Raw genomic sequence first — 22,481 nt, forward strand, 5'->3', positions numbered from 1 at the left:
ACAGAATGCAGATATAAAACATTATCGAAGTTGAACAATACTGGACGATGTCACATGTTCTTGTTCTCGTTCATACAGTCCGAGGTATATTTTTTATTAGAGCTGACCACACTTGATGGAGAATTAAACCTTGATTTTTATTGCATTGGGTTGGGTTTTTCAGCATGTTAGCAGTTTCTTTAAATTTTCTTATATAACTGTTGTTTTCTATGTATGACATCGTCGTTTTTTGCCAGAGTACATCGTGTCCAGTGGAAGTGGTATGGAAAGCAAGACCCGTTTTTTGTTCTCTTTTGTATTGTACATCTTTTTGGTATTCAGCCATGCATGTTTCTCCAGATCTTCCTGTCTGTCCTACGTAGCAAATCCTGCAAGAACAATGGATTTTGTAGACTCCTGGTTTTTTAAGAGGATGAGGAGGTGGTTTTGGTGGATGTAGGAATCTTGAGATTTTTTCCATAGGAAGGAAGGCTACTTTTATGTTGTATTTGCTCATTAATTTGGCTAGCTTACCTGTAACATTTTTGATATAAGGAAGCGAGATTGCATTTTTGTAATTCTGTTTTATTGTGTTGTTAGTTGGAGGCATTTTAAGGATTCTCTTTATGGTTTTTATTTCATACCCATTCTGTTGGAGGATTTTGTGTTAAGTATTTTAGTTCTTCATTACATCTTTCTTGTGTGCTGGAGATATTGTATGCTCTGTCTTGAAGAGTTTTAATTAAGCTTATTTTTTTGTGAAGGATGGTGGTGTGAGGTTTTCTTCCAGTTCCCTCATTTCTTCATCTAACACATTCCAGAACTCATCTTTCTCTTCTGCTGTACAGCCAACTTGCGGGGCATATACACATAATACGACCACCCGCTCTTCTCCAAGACCCAATTTCATTCGCATGATCCTGTCATTCCTTCTACTCACTTCCAGTACTTCGCCCTTCATTCTGCCACACACCACAATTCCTACACCATTTCTTCCCTTGTTATTCACTCCAGAGTAGAACAATTTATATCCATCTCCCAGTTCCTTTGCCTTTCCCCCCTTCCACCTTGTCTCCTGCACACATAAAATGTCCAACTTCCTCATCATGTCTGCCACCTCTCTTCCCCTTCCAGTCATGCTTCCAACATTCAGTGTTCCCACTTGCAACATCCTCTCCACCTGCTGGGCTCACTTCTTTAACCGTACCCACCCTTGATGCGGTAGCCCTCGTCCACTTCTCGCAACTGTAGGGCGATGTGGCTGTGTGTTGCTTAAGGGGTACGCCCTAGCCCTTATATCATTTTCTCTTTGACTCATATCATAGCTAGAGCTGGCAGTGAAGTTTTACGACCGGATGCCCTTCCTGACATCAACCCTCGCCATTTATCTGGGCTTGGGACCGACACCTATTGAGGCTAGCTTGCCTCCTTCGGTGGCTGCATAAGACGAAATGACTTAGCAAGGTAGGAAAGATTGACCCCTAGCCCTCGAATACTCTAATAGCATCAGGGGGAAGGAGCAAGGAGAGGAGAAAGAAGCAAAGAAAGAAGGGGAGGGACCAGTCTACAGAATAATATAACAGATGTATATTACATGAAGTAAGGCATAGTCCATCATCTGGTACCTCGGGTTTGCCATGCCCGTACTCACTAAAGTGAGCCCTTGAGGTTAATGTTTATTCATGTAACCATAAATTAAATCTAGCTTGATGTAATTTTTTTTTAATTATTTTTTTTTTAACTAGAGGTCATGCCATTGAGTAGCATGTGATCAAATCATTGTTTCTCTACCTTTCGGTTTAAAATGTAACATAGCTTGTCTTGTATATTTATGTATGCTCCAGATGATGACCTTGATATGAAGATTGAAACGTCGGGATAATAAAAAGAGTATTTAAATTTAGGGGATATTAAATCCTACATTGTTTTAAAACCGAATAAGAAACTCAAAGATTGGAATTGGAGAGTTTCATGCCAAATATAGTAAACTATAAAAGTATCGGCGATTACTAGCGTGAGCTAATGCAAGTAGTCCTAGTATGTAGTACAATCTTGGGCAACTCACAGCAAAGGTGGTGAAGTTCTGATCGCTATTCTTGGTATTTTCCATAATGTAAAAACACATTTCCTAGGAAATGTATGCTGTTATTACATTATGGCAGGAGGTCACTACCCAGACCGGTTTCAGCCTCTAAAAAGAGTTATTTTAACACGGTTGTAGAATTCTTAATTTCAAAAATGAATGCTGATCACCATGTAACACTAAAAGAAAGGATTCTAAATCACTTTAGATAATATTGAGATGAAAACAATAGGTTGATAGTTGGATGATAGACACTTATCGCTTTTTTTTTAATTGGATGGTGTATATATATATATATATATATATATATGTGTGTGTGTGGGACGGATGTATATTTTTTGAGGGTACATATCAGGAAATTGATGATGATGATTTATATGGATTTGTGTAGGGTAGATGCCAGCTGAGTGTAGAATATGATATACAGATAATAAAGAACAAGTGTTAGTTCATTATCACATCTATTGAGTGCAGTTAATAGGATTCCATCAGGACTAGAAGCTTTTTATATCCATGTTGTTCTGGATTCTTATGATTTTTTTCAGGAAGAAAGCTACAGGAGTCATGTAGTGTAGAGTTCTGTAAAGAAGGAGGTGAGTAAGGTAATGAAACCCAAAAGAATCCTAAGGAGTTCTTTTGATATGTAGTCAGCAAAAGAAAGAATGATTATGGAAGGATGACATTGGAGAAAATGGTATAAAGACAGCTGTTGTGGAATGTGTGGTGGAGATACTTAATGAGCAGTGCATAAACGTCTTTCAATCTTGTGAATGTGACTTCATGAAGAGATTGAAAGCAGTTGATGATGGGGAGGAGAGACTGACTGTAAGTGAGCAAGAGGTGTATGGGGAGTTGAGCAAACTAGATGTTAATAAGGCTGTGGGACTTGATAATATATCATCACGTATTCTGAAGGAATGTGCCAAGGTGTTGACACCTGCCTTGACATATTTTTTTAATCAGAGTCTTGCACTTGGTTAAGTTCCTAAGGAGTGGAAGGAGTGCAAGATTGTGGCACTTGTGAGAACTAGGATCCAGAATTGGATTGACAACAATGGTATTATCTTTGATGGACAGCATGGATTTGCTAAAGGGATGTCATGTTTTAGTAATCTACTTATGTATTACAATAAAGTGACTGCATACTTGGATTTTGCAAAGGCTTTTGATAGATTACCTCATGATAAGTTGAGAGACAAACTAGAGCAGATGAGGTTGGATATTAGATTAGTGCATTGGATTGGAGACTGGCTATCTGATAGGTATCAACAAGTTGTGTATGGGGGAGTGATATCCAGGAAAAGGAAAGTCACTAGTAGAGTGCCTCAGGGGTCTGTTTTAGGGCCATTACTGTTTAACTTGTATATTAATGATATTGGTGAAGATTTGGATGGAGATATTCAGTTGTTTGCGGATGATGCAAAGTTGGGATGAACCATGAAGAGTAGAGAAAATGTTGTGGTCTTACAAGAAGACTTGAATAAATTGAGTGATTGGGCATGGAAATGGGGATATAATTACTGGTTCTTGGTTTAATTCTTTCATAATATCTTCGTTTCTTTTGTGATCAAATAGGGTATACTTTGCAGTTTTTCTCATAAACTTCATTTCTGCTGTTGTTAATCTTTGTTTGTCTTTTTGTTTTATTGTCCAGATTTCACTTCCATACATTAAGACCGGTAGGGCTAATGTATTGTATACTTTTAGCCTGGTTTGTTTTTGAACTAGGTTTGGTTTAAATATAGAGTTAATTACCCCTGTTATTTTTAAATATTTTGCAATTTTTATGTTTATATCTTTTTCATTTTCATAAGTGATCATAAATAATAATATTTGCTTTCATCATATGTGCAGGAGTTGAATGAGTCTATGGTGACATTAGGTCAGCCTTACCTTAAAGTGATGTTGCAAAGCTACAATTTGGGTGAAGAGAGATGGAAGCAGATTGACAAAAGTTATGTCCAACAGCTTTTCTAAGGGACTATAAGGCACATCCACCATTGAAATAGTTGGCATGTTTTCTACATTTATCCATATCAAACTCAGACTTAGTCATTTTAATGGTGGTTTTGAAAGTATTGTAGGTTGTTAATGAAATTGGGGTTTTTGTCTCAAGTCACTTACAATAAGCTATTTTCTTTTCTTGGACTACCCTTGCACACTTTGCAAAACCATGGCTTGGACATAGGAGTGAAAATTTTGAACATAGTGAGGAATGAAAACCTATTCCAACATACAAATTTCTGTGACAAGATCACAACTGTCACAATCAGAAGAATGGTCAGTAGTCTGAACCTTGGAATCTTCCCACTTGGCATTGTTGTGGTGCCAAACTACTTGAAGTTGTGAATGGCTGAGGAGAAATGTTCTACAGGAGATGGAATTTGGATGAGATTGTGATCTGAATTACCAAGAGGAGTCATCTCAACAGTATACCTGGAAAGAGAACTTGTTAAGAAAGGATCTGTAGTGTTGGGTGAGTGGAGTAGATTGTCAGGGATTCTGATCAGGAGATGAACAATTTGTTTTAAATTATCACTGACAGCAAATACCTCTGCTTCTCTTCCAGTATAGTGGAATTAAAGTCACCAAGGAAGATAACTTTATTGTTAGAGAATTTGGATTATATGAATAGCTTTAATGTAACATGTGCACTAGACATAATGATTTTTATTACGTGTGTAAGCCATGAAAGTTATTTAAATAAAAATAGATTATATGAAATCAGCCTTCAGGGGTAAGAAGTTAAAGAGATCAGAATGGTTTTCAGAAGTAGAAGAATAGTAGTGACAGCACACAAATGAAACAGGAAAATTTTAAGCCACTGAAAGTCAAAAAAGGAAGATTCAATATTAGGCATCCTTTGGCAAAGAATACTGGATCACACAAAGGCAAAAGTATCACCCTTGTGGGAAGGAATCATGTAGAATGTAGTTTGGACAGTTAAGATGGGCTGTAGTTGTGGCAGCGAGTTAGGGTTCAGTCAAAAACAGATCACGTTTGGATGTCTGCAGGCAAATGGCATCAGTTAGATTGGTATTTATACCACGAATACTGGTGAAGTGAATGTGGAAGAAATTTTTTTTGTAAGATTTTTTGAATTTTTAAATATTTTTTGGAGAGGTTCGTTATTTAATGCAGCAACATTAGAGAAGAATAGACTCAAAGACATCTCATCCATACAGAGAGGGCATTCAGTCTCCATGCTATAATATGGCCTCGACCTTGCTCTTTGTTTACTATTATGCATTCTCCATCAAGGCATGATCTGGCAGCATAGATAGCAGCCAGATTATGTGCCAGCTGATTAGGAAGCCTCATAAACAACTTACTGCCTGCACACTATCTGGCAGCAAGCCTGTATGACTGCTTTACCCTAGAAGATACTAGAGCTGTACACTATATTTGGCATACCCTTGATACCCCCCCCCCCCAAACATATTGTACAAAGTACTGTGTGTAAATATGTAAAAGTTTTCACATTCCAGTTATAGGTGTTAAAGCCACAGTCCTTTTTTTTTTTTAAAAAAAAATAAAACTTTAAAATATCAGCTCGTGGTTTGCAAAATACTGGCATACACTGCTGTGGACTATAGATTACAGAAGGTATATATATTCTAAATCTGTTTAAACTGCAATCTGTAAAATAATTTCAAAATTTAACCTTCAAAAAAAATTTTTTTTTGATGGTGAGGTACTGCTGTATTTATTAATTTTCATTGGAAGTAATTTTTAGTTTTAATGATTTCTTCCTATTTCTTGTCTTGCAAAATTTTATTTTTAAGTAGTAGATAAATATACTAGCAAATTAGGTTTTATTTCAGTTGACTATCCCTTATTAAATGATTTTTACTTTTTTATTGTTTTTTTTATCTTCCATTTCCTTCATTTATATGAGCTTTTTTTTTTCGTATAGCAAAGCTGTTCAAACATTCAGTGCTGTGACTACCTGAACAACCATATATGTCAACCTTGTTCACCAAATCTTTATGGGTCACACATTACTGAGCATAATTCTAAGAATGAATATGTTTATGGTTCATGTAAGAAACTGCAAGTACCACCTACTGTTGCATTGGACCAAGTAGTGAATGAATCCATTTGTTCTTGCCATCATATAGACCATTCTCATCCATTTAAATCTTGTGTAAAGGAAACACAAAATGAAGTATTTGTCACTATTCCTAGGCGTTTGCTAGCAGATGGAATCATAACTCCAAGAGCAATTTCTAGGTATAATTCAAAGGGATCAATAAACTTAATTAGTGGTTTAAGAGAATGGGTTTCTTGTTGGGTTTTTGGTAGTTCTTGGAAACATCGAAAAAGGAAAAAAATGGCAATTCATGGAGTAAAAGACACTTGGACAGGTATGATGTTATCAGGAAATGATTCTTCAAAGAACTGTTCTTCCAGATTGTCTTCAGGGAATTTAACACTTGTTAATTACTCACATAACAGCAATATCATACCTGCTATTTCATTAGGCAGTGCTTTGCTAAATAATACTTCAGATGTGCATGAGGAACAGAAATCTAAGAAACCTGGCACTCAAATTTGCAATGAAATTAACAGAAGTACTACAAAAAGCAAAAGAAAAAAACGTCCAGCACCACCACCACCACCACTTCTTCCCTTTCCTGAGAGAGGTGCTAAACAAAATGGTGTTTGTATTAATGATAGCAGTAAAAATTATTTAAAAGATTCTGCACATAAATTTTCTGCTGACACATGTATACAATCATCTTATAATAATTCATGTAACAGTAAAACAAATATTAAAGAACTTCCTCCCTCAAATGAAAGAAAGAATTCAAAGAAGGATAATAAATTGGATATACCAGTTATTGTAAAGAAATCACCTAAAAAAAGACGGGCCCCTTTTCCACCAGCAATTAGACCAGCAGCATTAAATAACCCAGTTGCACCTCCAACTACTTGTCTTGGGAAATCAGTTTTAGTTGCACAGCATTTTAATAATTGTGAAAACCCTTCAATATCATCATCATCATCATCAGATAATGTTTCTAGGAAGCAGAATGTTTATGGTAAATCAGATCCCGTTTTTCAAAATGAAAATTCCATTGGCAACAATAATAGTAATAAAAAAACTGTAGAAATTATAGGAAATTCTAGAAATCAACAAATAAGTAGAAATAATAAGTTGTATTCATATGCTGAAAAATCACCAAATGTACTGCCATCTAGGAATAGTATTCTCAAAGCCAGAGATTCTAATCATGATGATGATGATGATAATTATGATTCAGATTTAGATAATTACAGAGAAAACAAAAGAGACTCTTTTATATCTATTTCTGATGAAGAAAGTGAAGAAGATGAAGATAATTATAATCACTGCTGTGATAGCTGTTGTAGAACCAGTGGTATTATCAAAATGGACTACTCTCAAAACACACCTTCATTTTGTTCCTCCCACTTAACAAATAAAGAAAATGACCTGTGCTTAAAGATATCTTTTGGAAAAATGGAAGCAAATATTATGTCATTAGATAGGAATGAATATAAAGAAGATGAAGAGAAAAGGAAAGATAGGCAGAAAGTTATGATAAAGGACAAGCATTGTCAAATCTTACCTGATTCTTCAGATATACATGAATCTGTTGTTTTTGAATCACAGCAGAACAATGAGAGAATAAATATGACTAAAACTGATCAAGAATATAGTGCATTTCATCAAGAAAATGACATGAATGCAATGTTTAGTGGTCTTCCAATAAAAATATCATCTAATGGCAGTGTAAGGGATTTTGTAAATGCATTTAATATGCTTGCAGAGAGGTCATGTGTAGAAAGTATTTCTAAACATCCTCATGCAAGAGTACAAAAAAATGAAACTTCTTTGGCAGAGGAAACAAATAAATATGAACCAGTGGTTATTTATACTGATAATTCATTAAATAACATGAAATCTTTCCCTACTAAATGGAAATTCAAGTCAGGAATTTCAAACTCACGAAAATATGCAAGCAGCACATCTTTACATCCTATAGAAGAAGAAGAGGCTCAGCTAGAAACAAATATTGAAAAAGATGAGTTGAAAGGTGCTATTACTCCCTTTAATGAAAAGCTGAAATTGATTGATGTTAAAAATCGTGATAAATCTCCAAATAAGCTTAATAGCTCCCATAATTCTCATTCCCCTGTTTCCAGGCATTCAAAACAAAAACGTTCAACATCAGAGAAATATAATGAACTAAGCAAAGCATTGTATAACCATAGTAATGGAGGGAAAAAAGCATTAAAAGAAAACAAAAATAGTGATGATGATGGATATCTTCTCAAAAACAAACCATGTTTTAAGGCATCAGATGCAGCTCTTTCTGCCTTATTGCAAGCCATTCCAGATAGTGTTACAGATGAAAATGGAAGCTTAGGTATGATGAACTTTTTCATAAAATTAAATAGCTTCATCAGAATAATATAAAGGTCTTAAAATATTTCATTAATGAAATATTTTTAGATGTTATTTTAACTTCCAGTATTTTTTATTGTGGTATTATATTTATTCTTTGTATACATTGATTACTAAAACATCATCAGTGCCAATTTAATGCATTTTATTATCCACTTCTTTCATTTCATGTTACTCTGTCTTTCGTAACACTCTTCTCATATGATTCCCTTTAGTTAATATAACCTCCAACTTTTCAAGAAAGCTGTTAAGAGATTGTTTCTTCTCTCTAATCACTTGCTCAAACATTATACTGCCATATTACAAGTCTTGAGACCTCTTGTTGATATACACTGTTGGAAAGAAGCCAGCTAACACCAAACTGTGGGGATGGTGCATGCCTTAATAAGATGTAGGACCTCCTTTCACTGTGATGACTGTAGCAATCCTATAGGGCAAACTTTCCACAACCATACGATAGTGATCAGTGTGAATTTTGGATAATGAGGTCCTGGATTATTGTTGGCTGGATGTCCTTTAACCTCACCTGATGCTCCAATTCCAGAGATATTGAGATCAGGGCTCTTTGGAGGCCAGTCAAGAGGGGGTGATGTTCATATCCACAAACTGTGCAGTTACAGCAGCAGCCTTATAATGCAGCGCATTGTCTCTTGCTGAAAGAGACAATGCTCAGTTCCATATAATCACCATGAAGTAGGAAGCATTGCATTGTCCAGAATGTTCAGATACCTCTTGGAGTTTAATGTTGATGGCAACATAAACAGGTCCAAGGTCAAACCAGTAAAAAAAGGACCATACCATCACACTGCCACCTCCAAATTTCATAGTTGGGGTTATGCAATCTGCTAAAAGATGTTCACTGGTAGAGAGTGTAGTGTAGTGTGATTAGTCGCTCCATAACACAGCTTTCCAAGCTCGCATCCCGCTGTACACACCTTTTGCACTACTTTGACAACTTTGCATGTTAGTTCGGGTAACGAGGAGCTTGCATATCTTGATCCTGCCATGGAAACCCATGTTGTGAGCCTCAGTTCTGAATGTTTTTGTGCAAGTTCATGTTCCATTCGATGTTCCCAGAACTCTGTATTCAATGTGTTAGCCATTGAATGATAATATGTAAAAACTGCCATATTATCTTTCATTCCATACTATGGTCACATTCAGTAAGTATGGTGGGTCATCCACTGTGGGTTGTTGACCTGGGTTGGCTTAGTTTGCCTGCAATGTGGCATCCTATCACAATGCCTCTTTTAAACTCCATCACTTCCCTTCTCACAGCCATTTCACCCTCACACAGTTGCTCTGACTTGGGAGCATCATATTCCTTCAATTTATACTGGCTACGAACTTGACTCCTTACATGACATGAATGCACCTTGTCCATGGGGGTGTCTGTTGACTTCTTTCTAAGCAGTGTATATAACTAAAGCTGTTTTTATTTTTCTTTTGGTATTTCATTGACCATTTTCTGAAAATAATTTGAAGTGAAGTTAATCAAGGAAGCCTTGCCTTCTCTGTGATTTTTCATTCTAAAAATTTCTAAATGGCATGCTGATTATTTAGTAAAATATTGATTACTGATCACATCATTCTCTTGTTGTTTAAGTTCAGTGGCCTGTCATGCTTAAGTAATTTGACTTTATATAGTGAGTGAATATAATGAAATTAAGGTATGGAAGTAATAAAAATATTAAATAGATACACTTATGCAAATATTAATTTGTTGCAAACTTTTTCAGATAATAAATATAACATAGAATAAATTAAATTGAAACATTCTATTATACTCTATATATTTTGTATGATTATAATCTGTCATTTCACAGAAGGTAGCCTTGATGCTAAACCACAAATTTTTGCAAGAGATATCTAAGTACAGAAATATTTACTGATTTCATTCTTGATTTATATTAATTTAATTAATATTATGATAGGATTGTTAATCCTATGTACACATAGTCCATTGATGCATGTGGTTGACTAGTTTGTGTGGGTGTGTGTTTGCAAGATAAAGAATAACTTCCCAGGAGTAAAAAAAAAAAAAAAAAAAAAAAAATCCTTTCTGTGTATGATATAGACTAAATATAGTCTAAATATAGACTAACCAGTCTTCATTTGAAAGTCTCTATAAATGCTCTTGACATCCTAGACAGGATTCAAACCCAGATCTTTTCAACTATAAGATGTTGCTATTAACTACATATGGAGATTATTAACATATTACAAAATCATTTTGGACATGGGACTGATTCTTGAAAAGTGTAAGAGGTGAGGTATCTGTGCTAATTGATCTGAAAAGGTGACCACATCTGTGCACATTAGTCAACATGTGGCTGAATCACAGACTTATGAAGATGGATAATAACCTCCCTATCTTTACTTATCAATGTATTCTTCAACATCCACGTAATTCTCTGAGCTATTTTGCTAACTCTTGCAATATATTCTCTGAATTTCAAATCTCTATCCACTATCACTCCTACATCTCTAGCTTATAAATTTCCTGGAATCTAGTAAATGACTAGTCCACCATCTTGAACAGCTTTGCCATTTTACCAAAACTACCATCCTATGTTGAAAGTTTATTTTTCACTTGGTTAGAGTATAATAAAATTAGTTTAATCCTTTATCCGAGTGTGAGCAAACAAAGTTTGTGCCTGAAAGTATCTTCAGGACTAATGCTTCTGCCTGGTATCTCCACTTGGGCCTGGCTCCCACTGAAGAGACCTCAATAAAGGTCGAAACTAGTCTGGGCAGTGGCCCTTCCCTTAATGCATAACATTAGACATATCCGCAAGGAGATGTGTTTTGCATTATAGGAGATACTGAGATAGGAGTGTTGGTAGCTTGCTCCACCTTTGCAACGAGTTGCCCTGGTGTTGTACCACCTTACCCCAGTCCTGAAGATACTTTCAGGCACAAACTTTGTTTGCTCACACTTGGATAAAGGATTAAACTAATTTTATTATACCATCCTATGGTTTGCCTTCCCCACTCTGCAACTGAATTGCCAAATTTCTCACTTGTCACTCACTACATATCATGGTGGAGAGCTTACTCTCCTCAGATTTCCCCACCAATGCAGGAGTACCCTGGGGTTCTGTTCTTTCACCAACTCTCTTCCATATAAATGACCTGCTCTCACAGACTTCCAATCCTATCCATAACTTTCCTGATGACAGTACATTCCATTCTTCCTTTTCATTCAACAAATCTATTAGTTCTCAAGTATTAGAATCCTCAATATCTGCCATGACCAGTCACCTGAACTCATATCTCATAGCTATATTCCAGTGGGGCAAGTACAATGTAAAAGTGGCTTTTTTACCTTTACAAAAAAAAAAAAAATTCAGATTCCTACATCCACCAAAACCTCCACATCACCCAATAAAAAAACCCAGGCATCTATGAGATTCATTGCTCTTGTGGCATTTGTTAAGTAGGCCAGATAGGAAGGTTGGGAGAGATCTGCATGTCTGAACACATAAAAGATGTCAAAAAAAGAAGAGAGCATAAATCAAGCCTGGCATTCCACACAACACTACTGGCAATCAAGTATACTTTGGCAACAAACAAAAATGTCATATACTGATTGTAACTGTTTTACAAGAAAATTTAAAAAAGCTTCACAAATACTTAGGATCCATACACAATGCAATAAAACCAGCTCTTAATTTTACATCAAGTATGGTCTGCTTTCATCAAAAATGTAACTGTCATGGACCTAAGATATAACACGCATGATACCACAGAACATGATAGCAACAACTAGCAATATTCCAACATGCATGGAGTAATAATTAGTAGACAAAACAGTAAAGACCAACAAAGGTGACAATCATTATGTGAAGTAATCAAAAACATCTAATATGTGTAATTAATTATTAATAGGCTTTTGTTGTGTAAAACTTTTATGTACCAGTACCCTTGATGTAAATCTTACAAAAAAACTTGTCATGTTTTAATTGCTTATTTTTTATTGAATAAAAAATAAGCAATTAAAACTCTTTATTAACATTTTTAATTGCTTGAAATGTTCATTTATTTGTTAATTATTATTTTTTCATATATTGTTAATTTTAGGTGGTGCAGACTGTGGTGCAAAGAGTAAAATTCTCTTTGGTAAAGACTCTGAACAGGATGATGATATGGCAGGATCTGTTAGGTATGCAGACTAAGCTTGATTATTATTTTATTTTCATAAATTGAACTCTGTCATCTATATGTTACTTATTTTTAAAAAAGTAAATGTTTTAAGTTTTGGTAAATGCCAGGCATAATTATTACAAAAAAAGTTCTATTAAAAACATTTTTAATAGAATTTTTTTTAAAATTTTAATTAAAAAAATTTGCATGTTAAAAAGCAGCAGTTGTTATTAATATTTTTTTTTCACCTTCCATAAATATTTGACATTCATAGCATGGTCTCTGTAGGAGAATAACTTTCTCTTTTGTGATGGTCATGTTTTTCAAGTGCAAATTGGTATCTAAGATGCACTTTTAGGTTTTATAATTTCTTCATGTCTGCGCAGTTAGCCTAGTGGCTATGTGCTTCACAACCATATGCCTGGGGAAGGAGTGTTCTAGGTTCGATTCCCATCGACGACGTGAGGAGCCTAAGGATCTTCCTCAGCCATAGCCAAGTTATCCAGTCTTGGGTGTGGACAGCAGGGTTTCCCCCCCTAGTTTATCTGGGGGGTTTTCATTCCACAAGCAGGCAAACTGGCCCCATGAACACACGAATATATACAGCCATGAATGTTGCCCTTAGAGGATGCAGCAGAGGAGTGGCCGAACCAGCTGCATTAATATGCTGATAACCCCTCATTAGGAGGGGACTCAACCCATCCTAGACAGATAAGAAGGATAGGATGGGATAATTTCTTCATTCATAGATCAATCTCTGGAAAAGTAATGTAGTATATGCAAAAAGAACCCTTCAGAATTAATACTAAAAAGTTTTATATTCACAATTCTTAATTATTTTATATCAGGTATATGTTTTTTCACCTATATCTTTAATGATTTTTGTTTTTGACATAAATTCAACCTGTATTCTGTTTACAAAGGATGGTGATGTCACCAAACTGTGTGACATCATCATGTGACTTCTGAATCAACAGATCATTTATCAAGTTGAGAAAAGATATATCAAAATTGATACATAATATTTGATTTATTGGACCATGGTTTTGATAAACATTTATACATAATCGTCAACTAGTTAGTCAGCTGTGTCTGTCTGGCTTTATCTAGACGAGAAAGGTTATACTAATATTAAATGCAAAAACAAAAGAATGCAGTAATGACTTAAAAATAACAGTTAAACAAATTGGAGAGCATGTGTGACATCAAACGCATAAAGCTTGAAGATTTAGTCATTGTTATTAAGTCTCGTTTTATAATTTTTCGCATAATTTTCCATTTTCTTACTTTGTCCTAATTGTCCTACTTTGGCCAAACAGGGCAGGACAGCAAATATCAGGATTTCAGAACACAAAGACTACATCCAGTTTCACCAGTACAGCCACTCTGGGCTGGCAGAGCATGCCTTAGATACCAACCATAGAATTTGTTGGAAGAAAACTAAAATAATTCAATGCAGCAAGTTTAAGTATGAAAGATTATTCAAGGAATCATCAGCAGCTCTAAAAAACGTTCCAAACCTCAACAAATTTGGGTGCATCAAACTACCCCAAATTTGGGAGACTTACATTATGAGAACTTCAACCCAACACTAAGACAACCAAATTAGCCCAACAGAGAGTACCATTATGACTCTAGGAACAGTATTAGTTTCTTGCCTTCTTCCTCATTTGGTTTTGTTAGTGCCTGCGTGCACATACCGTATTTTTATGTTCCTGAAGATGGCAACGTGACGTTGCCAAAATATTGAAGTTATTCATTAACGTTGCCTTTAATTAATATCCTTTATATGCGTTGTTAATTCCATAAGCTAATTACCAGTAATTTATGACCAATGTATAAGCCATCCATAAGTTCACCACTTTCCCCACCCTTGGCCAATTTCTTTATGGAGACCTTTGAAGAGAAAGCCTTAAACTCTGCCCCACAAAAACCCACTATTTGGCTTCGATACGTGGATGATGTGTTCGCTATTTGGCCACATGGCTCAGATACACTCCACTCCTTCCTAACACACTTAAACAACCAACACCCCAGATTCCAGTTCACCTTAGAAAAAGAGGAAAACAACACCCTCCCCTTCCTAGACACTTTAATCACTCGCCAGCTTGATGGATCTTTGGTTTTCTCTGTTTACAGAAAACCTACCCATACTGGCAGATACATTCACCAGCAATCCCCCCCCTCACAACAATATAGGGTTATAAAAACACTATATAAGAGGGCAAAATTAATCTGCTCAGATGACGATGCCCTAACCACTGAACTAAACCACATCCTCAACACTTTCTTAGCCAATGGCTATAACCCCCAAAAAATACTAAAACCAGTAAACCACAACCCCCTCCACAATAAAGATTACACCAAATCTATCACTATCCCCTACATCCAGGGCACCGCTGAGAAAATAACCAATATCCTCAAAAATTATGACCTGACTTCTTGTTATAGACCGTATAAAAAGTTGGCATCCCTTATCTGCTCTACCAAAGACCAACCACTTCCCCTAGACCTACCTGGTGTATACCAGGTCCCTTGCAGCTGCAAATTGTCCTACTTTGCCAAACAGGCAGAACAACAAATATCAGGATTTCAGAACACAAAGACTACATCCGGTTTCACCAGTACAGCCACTCTGGGCTGGCAGACATGCCTTAGATACCAACCATAGAATTTGTTGGAAGAAAACTAAAATAATACACTGAAGCAAGTTTAAGTACGAAAGATTATTCAAGGAATCATCAGCAGCTCTAAAAAACGTTCCAAACCTCAACAAATTTGGGTGCATGAAACTATCCCAAATTTGGGAGACTTACATTATGAGAACTTCAACCCAACTCTAAGACAACCGAAATTAGCTTGCTAGAGGGCACCATTAGGACTTTAGGAACAATATTAGTTTCTTGCCTTCTTCATCATTTGCTTTTGTTAGTGCCTGCATGCACATACCATATTTTTATGTTCCTGAAGATGGCAACGTGACGTTGCTGAAATATTGAAGTTATTCATTAAAGTTGCCTTTAATTAATATCCTTTATATGCGTTGTTAATTCCGTAAGCTAATTACCAGTTATGTATGACCAACGTATAAGCCTTGCTACTAGAATAATGTTCTTCAATATGTTGTTCAGTTGATTTTGCTGGCATTCCATAGCAATCGCACCATAGCCAATATACAACAAGATATTGAAGTGGCTATGTCGAAGTTTTGTGGATTGGAGTAGTGATCTCATCCTGATAAAGGGGTAAATACTATTTTGATTTTATATTGCTGACTTCAAATGTCAGCAATACATTTGCAAGTTAATTTTTATTGTGAGAGGCAGCTAAAAATTAACTTGCAAGGTTATAATCTTTGGGAAAGGCAGAGTGGGGAAGACCATTCCAAAGGACAGAAGTAGATAGGAAGAAGGAGGAGGCAGTGAAGTCTGAGAAAACAGGTCATTTTTATTCAAGAGGAAGAGAGTGGGTGAAAGAACAAAACCCTGGGATACTCCTGCGTTGGTGTGGAAATCTGAGGAGAACAAACCATCCACTATGACACATAGCGCGTGACCAGGGATTCAGTTGCATCGTGAAGAAGGCAGACCATAGGATGGCAATTTATTAAGTAGGCCCTGTGCTAAACCCGATCAAATGCCTTTGAAATGTTGAGGGCAACCAGGTGAGTTTCTCCATGGCTCGAGTCCAGCAGTGGGTCTTGAAAGCAAGGCGATCAGCTGTAGATTGTGAGTGGCAGAGTCCATACTGCTGGTCATTGATTAGTTGGTATGACTAGGTGGTTCAAGAGTTGGTTGACCAGACAGAGGAGAAATGACTTTCTCCATGATTTTAGATAGAACAGAAGCGAGAGCAGTTGAATGGCAGTTCATTGGTTGACTTTTATCATCTTTCTTTGGGAGGATGGGTTGGATGTGGACCTGCTTTCGTGTTGTAGGGTAGATGCCAGTTTCATAGGATAGGTTGAAGAGATGATATAGGATAGATGTTAGTTCTTGGGCACAATTTTTTTAACACGAGGTGGGATATCATCAGGACCAGATGACTTGTTTATGTTCAGGTTATTGAGGATTTTTAGGATTTATTTTTGTCGGAAGACTATGGGTGACTTGAAGGGAACCATTCTTGTTAGTGTGGAGGGAACTTTGCCCAGGCCATCAATGCAGGGATTTGAAAAGAGTGATGCCAGTAAGTTGGCCTTGTCTTTGGTTGAGGTAACTACAGTACCATCTGGTTGAGATTGGTGGAAACCTGGGTGGGCAGAAGTTGCACCCAATGCTCTCCCCCCCCCCCTTTTTTTTTTTTTTTATGTTTGCCCATTCATGAGAGTTTGGTTGATTAATTATTATTATTATTATTATTACGGGTATCTCCATGGAGTCAGTAGACTCATCGCGGGAGACCCAAACTAGCAAAACAATATCTGTCATATCTCTTCTTGAATTCATTTACAGATGAAGAGCTCACAACAAAGTCAGGCAATGAATTCCACTCATTCACCACCCTCCAGGCAAAAAACCTTGTTCTGACACCTTTGTTAACCACACTCTTCTTTAATTTCCAGAGATGACCTCTTGTTCTTCCATCACTATCACACAGCTGAAACATTTCCCCTGCATCAATCCTATAAAAACCTTTTAGTAATTTGAATGTTTCTATCATATCCCCTCTTCTTCGCCTATCAACCAATCTCTGCAATCCACAAGCTTTCAATCTATCAACGTAGGGAACATTTTTTATATCACTCACCAACTTGGTCACTCTTCTCTGAACCCTCTCCACAGCCTCCTCATCTCCAAGGAATCCAGGTGACCAGACCTGAGCACAGTAATCCAAATGTGGAAGTATCAATGCTTTATAAAGGGGAATAATAACCTCTTTATCTCTGGATGTCAGTGTGTTCCTCAACAACCAAGTAATCCTATGTGCAATCTTGGACACCTTAGCAATGTGTCCTCTGAACTTCATCTCCTTATCTACCAATACCCCTAAGTCCCTAGCCTCATCAATCTCTTGGAGTACCTTTCCATCTATGTAGTACACAGCTGGTAATCTTTTAATCCCAAAATGCAAGACTTTTTTAATCTATAGTACATTAGTACTGTGGGTAGTGGGTTGGGAAAGGAGGAACTTTTTTACATTTGATTTAAAAGACTATATTGTATTTCTTGGGAAACATCAGAGGAAAGACTGTTTCACATTACAGCAGGGATGGAAGAGGAGGAGGAAAGGAAACTTGTTCTGTTTGTTTCAAGGTGCACTGTGAAGGGATATTGAGCAGCAGTTGCACGTGTTCTAACAAGCTTAGTACTAAGTGGGGGAATTATTGATGCTGTTTCAGATGAACATTTCCCATGGAAGTATTTATAGAATACACATATTGGAGAAACCAAACGTAATTGCTCTCTGTATTGAGTCAAGCATTTTGAGAGAGCTTTTAGGTTCAGGTTATTGAGGATTTTTAGGATTTATTTTTGTCGGAAGACTATGGGTGACTCGAAGGGAACCATTCTTGTTAGTGTGGAGGGAACTTTGCCCAGGCCATCAATGCAGGGATTTGAAAAGAGTGATGCCAGTAAGTTGGCCTTGTCTTTGGTTGAGGTAACTACAGTACCATCTGATTGAGATTGGTGGAAACCTGGGTGGGCAGAAGTTGCACCCAATGCTCCCCCCCTTTTTTTTTTTTTTTTATGTTTGCCCATACATGAGAGTTTGGTGATTAATCTATAGTACATTAGTACTGTGGGTAGTGGGTTGGGAAAGGAGGAACTTTTTTACATTTGATTTAAAAGACTGCATTGTATTTCTTGGGAAACACATCAGAGGAAAGACTGTTTCACATTACAGCAGGGATGGAGGAGGAGGAAAGGAAACTTGTTCTGTTTGTTAGGTGCACTGTGAAGGGATATTGAGCAGCAGTTGCACGTGTTCTAACGAGCTTAGTACTAAGTGGGGGAATTATTGATGCTGTTTCAGATGAACATTTCCCATGGAAGTATTTATAGAATACACATATTGGAGAAACCAAACGTAATTGCTCTCTGTGTTGAGTCAAGCATTTTGAGAGAGCTTTTAGGGGACTCCACTCCAAATGTGAGAGCAATATTCAATAGCTGTGCAGATTTGTGATTTCTATAAGGTTAACAGCTGTTCAGAAGCGAAGTAATGTCTTGAGCGAAAGAGAAATCCTAGTTTTTTAGAAGTTGAGCGTTGTCGAAGATAATACTAGCAGAAAATGTGTTCTTTTTTTATGAGAGATAAGACAGAACTGGGTTTTATTAGCGTTGAAATTGACGAGGTTATCTCAACCCCATTGGAGGATGGCTTGATGATCAGAATTCAGGGCAGTGGTGGTTGATATTCTGTAGGCTGAGGTGAGCTGTCGACTAAGGTTTATCAAATGAAAGGGAGGAGTGCAATGTGCTGTCATCTACAAGATTACGTATTGGGTTGGAAGTCAAATGAAGAAGGTCATTGCTATATAACAGGAATAGAGTTGGTGAGAGGAATCCCAGCATTAGTTGAATGGTAAGAGGATTAGGAACCATCTATCATCACACATAGTGTGCATCCAGACAGAAAGCTGGCAATCCGACTACAGAGTCCCAAGTCAGACCAAACAATGGTAGTTTGCCTAGTAAGCCTTTGTGTCAGACCTTGTCAGAAGCTTTGGAAATATCCATTTTAAACAAATTATGGACTCTACAACCGTGTTATAAATAATTATTTTAATATCCCTATGTTTCAACCTTCATATCAAGGTTATCATCTGGAGTATACTCATATATATACAGAGACAAGCTAAATTACATTTTTCACAGTATGCTAAAGAGATGATGATTTGATTGACGGTTATTCTACTGGCATGACCTCTAGTGAAAATTAAATAAAATGAAAATTAAGAAAAAAAAAAATAAACTAAACTTAAAATTAAACTACATCAAAGCTATATTCTGTTAAAGATAACATCAGAGAAACGTTCTTTCATATAGATAGTTTTATTAGAGTAACAATGGTGTCCTAATTTAACATGACAATTCTTATATTAGATATTAAAAAAAATACGTTAAAAAAACCCTTTAAATTAAAAAAAACCCTTTCTCCGTAGGTAATCCATGATCTTAAATCTACAATGGTGCATGCAGGATCTATCACTTGGGTGTTTTTCTTAGATGAGTTGATGTTCAATCAAAATCTACTAATTGTAATTCAGTCAAGATATCAGCAGCAATTCTCCATCACCATATTATTATTATTATTATTATTTGACACTTCCAGGGAGTCCAAAGACTCATCGAGGGATATGGGCAGGTATCTTTTAAGACAGATTCACAGGGCTCTATATATCCTAAACAGGCTTACAGGATTTTGATTTCTTCCAAAACCTGGTAGAAAATATCTTCAATGATGTGCTTAGTGATGTTCCCTTGGCATACAGGAGAAGCATGTAGTTCATGAATGACAGAGCTCCACTGCACTTTCCATTTCGAAGCTTGAGGTAAATAAATAAATTCCATGTGATGATACAGCGTTCTCCCTTTTTACAGCAGTTCACGGTACCATCTAGTCCCCCCAAATTTTATCTGGGCTCTGGAACCGGCATAGCTGACGAATCAGACCTATGGCTGGGTTAGTATTCCTGACTGTAATCCATGTGTGTCTTTGGACTGATTTGTCTGCTTGCGGGATGAAAAACACCAGATAAACTGGCGGAAAAAACCCTGCTGTCCACGCCCAAGACTGGCTAACTTGGTTATGGCTGAGGAAGATCCTTAAGCTCCTCACGTCGTTGACGGGAATCGAACCTAGGACACCCCTTCCCCAGGCATATGGTTGCGAAGCACAAAGCCACTAGGCTAACCGTGTGGACGAAGCTTGAGGTTACCTTGATCAAAGATTTTCTGAAGGATGGATTGTCAGAGTGGACTATTTATTTGGCTGCTTCAGACATCAGACCTAATGCATAAAAATCCTATGGATTTTTATTGTTGGGGCCATTTGAAATCATGGTGTAATCATTAACATAAAGTGACAAGACTGACTATAAGGATTTAATAATGATTTTGAAACTAGAAATTTTCTGATTGGTTGATGTAATTAATTATTATTTTTGGTTATTATTTGATTTAGTTTTTTAATTTTTATTTTAATTCATTATATATATATATATATATTATGGTTAAAGTGATAAATCTGGTTATTATTAATAATTACCGGTTAAAGTGAATAATTTAAATTAATCACTTTAATCGGCTAAAGTGAATAATTCCTAGAGGAGTCTGGTAAATGTAATAAAAACATGTTTATAGGTTTTCATTCTCAATAAAAATTATAACAGGTTAGGTTAGTTTATAATGAAAAAAGTAAGGAAAGCACTTCTTTTACACTCAATGAAATCAGAAATCATTATAAACTAACTTAACCCTAACCTAGTTTTAGGTTAGGTTAGTTTATAATGATTTCTGATTACATTGAGTGCAAAAGAAGTACTTTCCTTACTTTTTTCATTATAAATTAACCTAACCTAAACTAACCGATAGAGGTAAGTTAGTTAGGTACTTCTTAGGTTAGTTTATAATGATTTCTGATTGCATTGAATGCAAAAGAAGTACTTTCCTTACTTTTTTCATTATAAACTAACCTAACCTACCTATATATGAAACCTATAAACATGTTTTTATTACATTTACAACACTTCTCTAGGAATTATTCACTTTAACTGGTTAAAGTGATTAATTCTTGTAAATTATTCACTTTAACCGGTAATTATTAATAATAACCGGATTTATCACTTTAACTGTAACACACACACACGCACACACACACATATATATATACACACACACACACACACATATATGAGAGTGGTCTGAAAAGTTCTTTGCCTAACTATGAAAAAACGAATTTATAATTTAAAAATTATTTTTATTTTTCAACATAATATCCCTTAAGACTAATTATCAAGACATTTGCTCCATCGATGCTCCAGCACCATTATCCCGTCCCTGTAGTTCTCAGTAAGATCTTCAAAATACGCGTCTTGATTCGAAGAAAAAAAAACGCTGACCAGCGAAGAAGAGTTTTAGTTTTTGGAAGAGAGAGAAGTCAGACGGAGCCAAATCTGAGGAATAGGGTGGATGTTCCAACAATTCATAGTGCAGATCCCTTAATTTTCCCATTGCCAAAACACCTTTGTGGGCAGGTGCATTGTCCTGATGAAAGATGATTTTTTTTTTCTCCAAACTAGGTCTTTTCTCATGAATTTTTTTACCTAGTCTGGTTAAAAGATTAGAATAATATTCTACGGTTATTGTTTTACCCTTTTCAAGATAATTAATAAACAAAATGCCTTTAGCATCCCAAAAACCGAAGCCATGACCTTGTCTTTGGCAAGAACAACCGGCTTCTGTCCACTGTTTTGACTGCTGTTTGTATTCTGGTGTGTAATGGTGAATCCTAATCTTATCTATAGTAATAAATCGATGCACAAAATCCATTTTATTCTTGTTAATACGCTCCAAGCACTGTTCAGAGATTTTCATGCAAGTGCATTTTTGATCTGCTGTGAGCAAACACAGCACCTATCTTGGGCAAAGTTTTTTTCATTTGCAATTCTTCATGCAAAATATATCTTCCTTCATCAAAATAAAGATGAAGGAGAAGAGTGCCCATAAACTTTTATGAACTTTGAATAAATTTCTTTTGGTGTTAAACCTTCTTCTAAAGAATTATATAACCACACGATACTCAGTTTCATCCATTTCAAGGGATAGTAGAACACTTTTGCTTCAGACAGCTGAAGCAAAAGAATTCGAGGCCAAGAACTTTTCAGGCCACCCT

At 36.2% G+C, this 22,481-nt stretch overlaps 1 protein-coding gene across 8 annotated transcripts in view; it reads left to right on the forward strand.

Annotated features, from left to right (window-relative positions):
- Positions 1-22,481, forward strand: part of LOC150103650 (uncharacterized) — a 374,591-nt gene that overhangs the window by 105,917 nt on the left and 246,193 nt on the right. For all 8 annotated transcript variants that reach the window (XR_016548861.1, XR_016548860.1, XR_016548859.1 and 5 more), the window contains exons 6-7: positions 5,979-8,457; positions 12,579-12,660. Coding sequence is in view for 3 of the 8 variants with exons in the window: in XM_090398370.1 (XP_090254496.1) it covers positions 5,979-8,457; positions 12,579-12,660 (2,561 nt within the window). In the remaining 5 variants the exon portion in view is untranslated. The remainder of the gene's footprint in view (positions 1-5,978; positions 8,458-12,578; positions 12,661-22,481) is intronic.

The sequence above is a fragment of the Typopeltis vanoorti genome, chromosome 9 (genome assembly GCF_054136105.1).
Source record: "Typopeltis vanoorti isolate ZY-2024b chromosome 9, IOZ_Tvanoo_1.0, whole genome shotgun sequence".
Taxonomy (NCBI): domain Eukaryota; kingdom Metazoa; phylum Arthropoda; class Arachnida; order Uropygi; family Thelyphonidae; genus Typopeltis; species Typopeltis vanoorti.